Source organism: Geospiza fortis, unplaced genomic scaffold, assembly GCF_000277835.1.
Source record: "Geospiza fortis unplaced genomic scaffold, GeoFor_1.0 scaffold282, whole genome shotgun sequence".
In the NCBI taxonomy this organism is placed as follows: Eukaryota; Metazoa; Chordata; class Aves; order Passeriformes; family Thraupidae; genus Geospiza; species Geospiza fortis.
In genome coordinates, this window is record NW_005054424.1 from 137,873 (window position 1) to 138,424 (window position 552).

The 552-nt window shown below is 54.7% G+C and overlaps 1 protein-coding gene across 1 annotated transcript in view; it reads left to right on the forward strand.

Annotated features, from left to right (window-relative positions):
• Nucleotides 1-394: 394 nt before the first annotated feature.
• VIPR2 (vasoactive intestinal peptide receptor 2) overlaps nt 395-552 on the forward strand; it is a 46,348-nt gene continuing 46,190 nt past the window's right edge. The window contains exon 1 of the mRNA XM_005426765.3: nt 395-471. Coding sequence (XP_005426822.2) covers nt 395-471 — 77 coding nt within the window. The remainder of the gene's footprint in view (nt 472-552) is intronic.

Sequence of the window (552 nt, forward strand, 5' to 3'; positions counted from 1 at the left end):
ACGCGTATTAAGTCAATGGAAAGGCAACTGTAATATATTCCCATTCTCAGCTAAAAGCCAATATATAAACGTTTCTTTTTCTGTAACACAAGACATGTGCTAACATGTCACCTAACTGTGTACTTTCTATGCCTTGTGAGGCAAAATCCAGATCCATGCCTGGGGTAAATTGCCAGGCAATAACACGGAGTTGCCCTAAACTCTTCGTTCTCTATTGAGAACTTGAAAAAAAGAGTTGTGGGGAGAAAAGATTTAGTAATACAGTGGTAAAACGGACCCTGCCAGGGATCGCATCACTCACCCCTCAACGCTTTTCGTGTGGGCCTGGCTTGAGGGGTCTGTGCTCCATGACCTTACTGGTTTCACCGGCAAGAGGCAGCCCGGTGGGGCACGGATGCGCTGCCGGGACGGGCACCCAGGCTCCCTGGGCGTGTATCCCGGGAAGAAGGGGTTCTCCGGCACCTGGGAGAGGTGAGAAGCATCCAGTGCCCGGAGCAGCCCGGGGGTGGCGGCGGCACCTGCGGCGCGCCGCGATGGGGCGGGGGGGGCCGG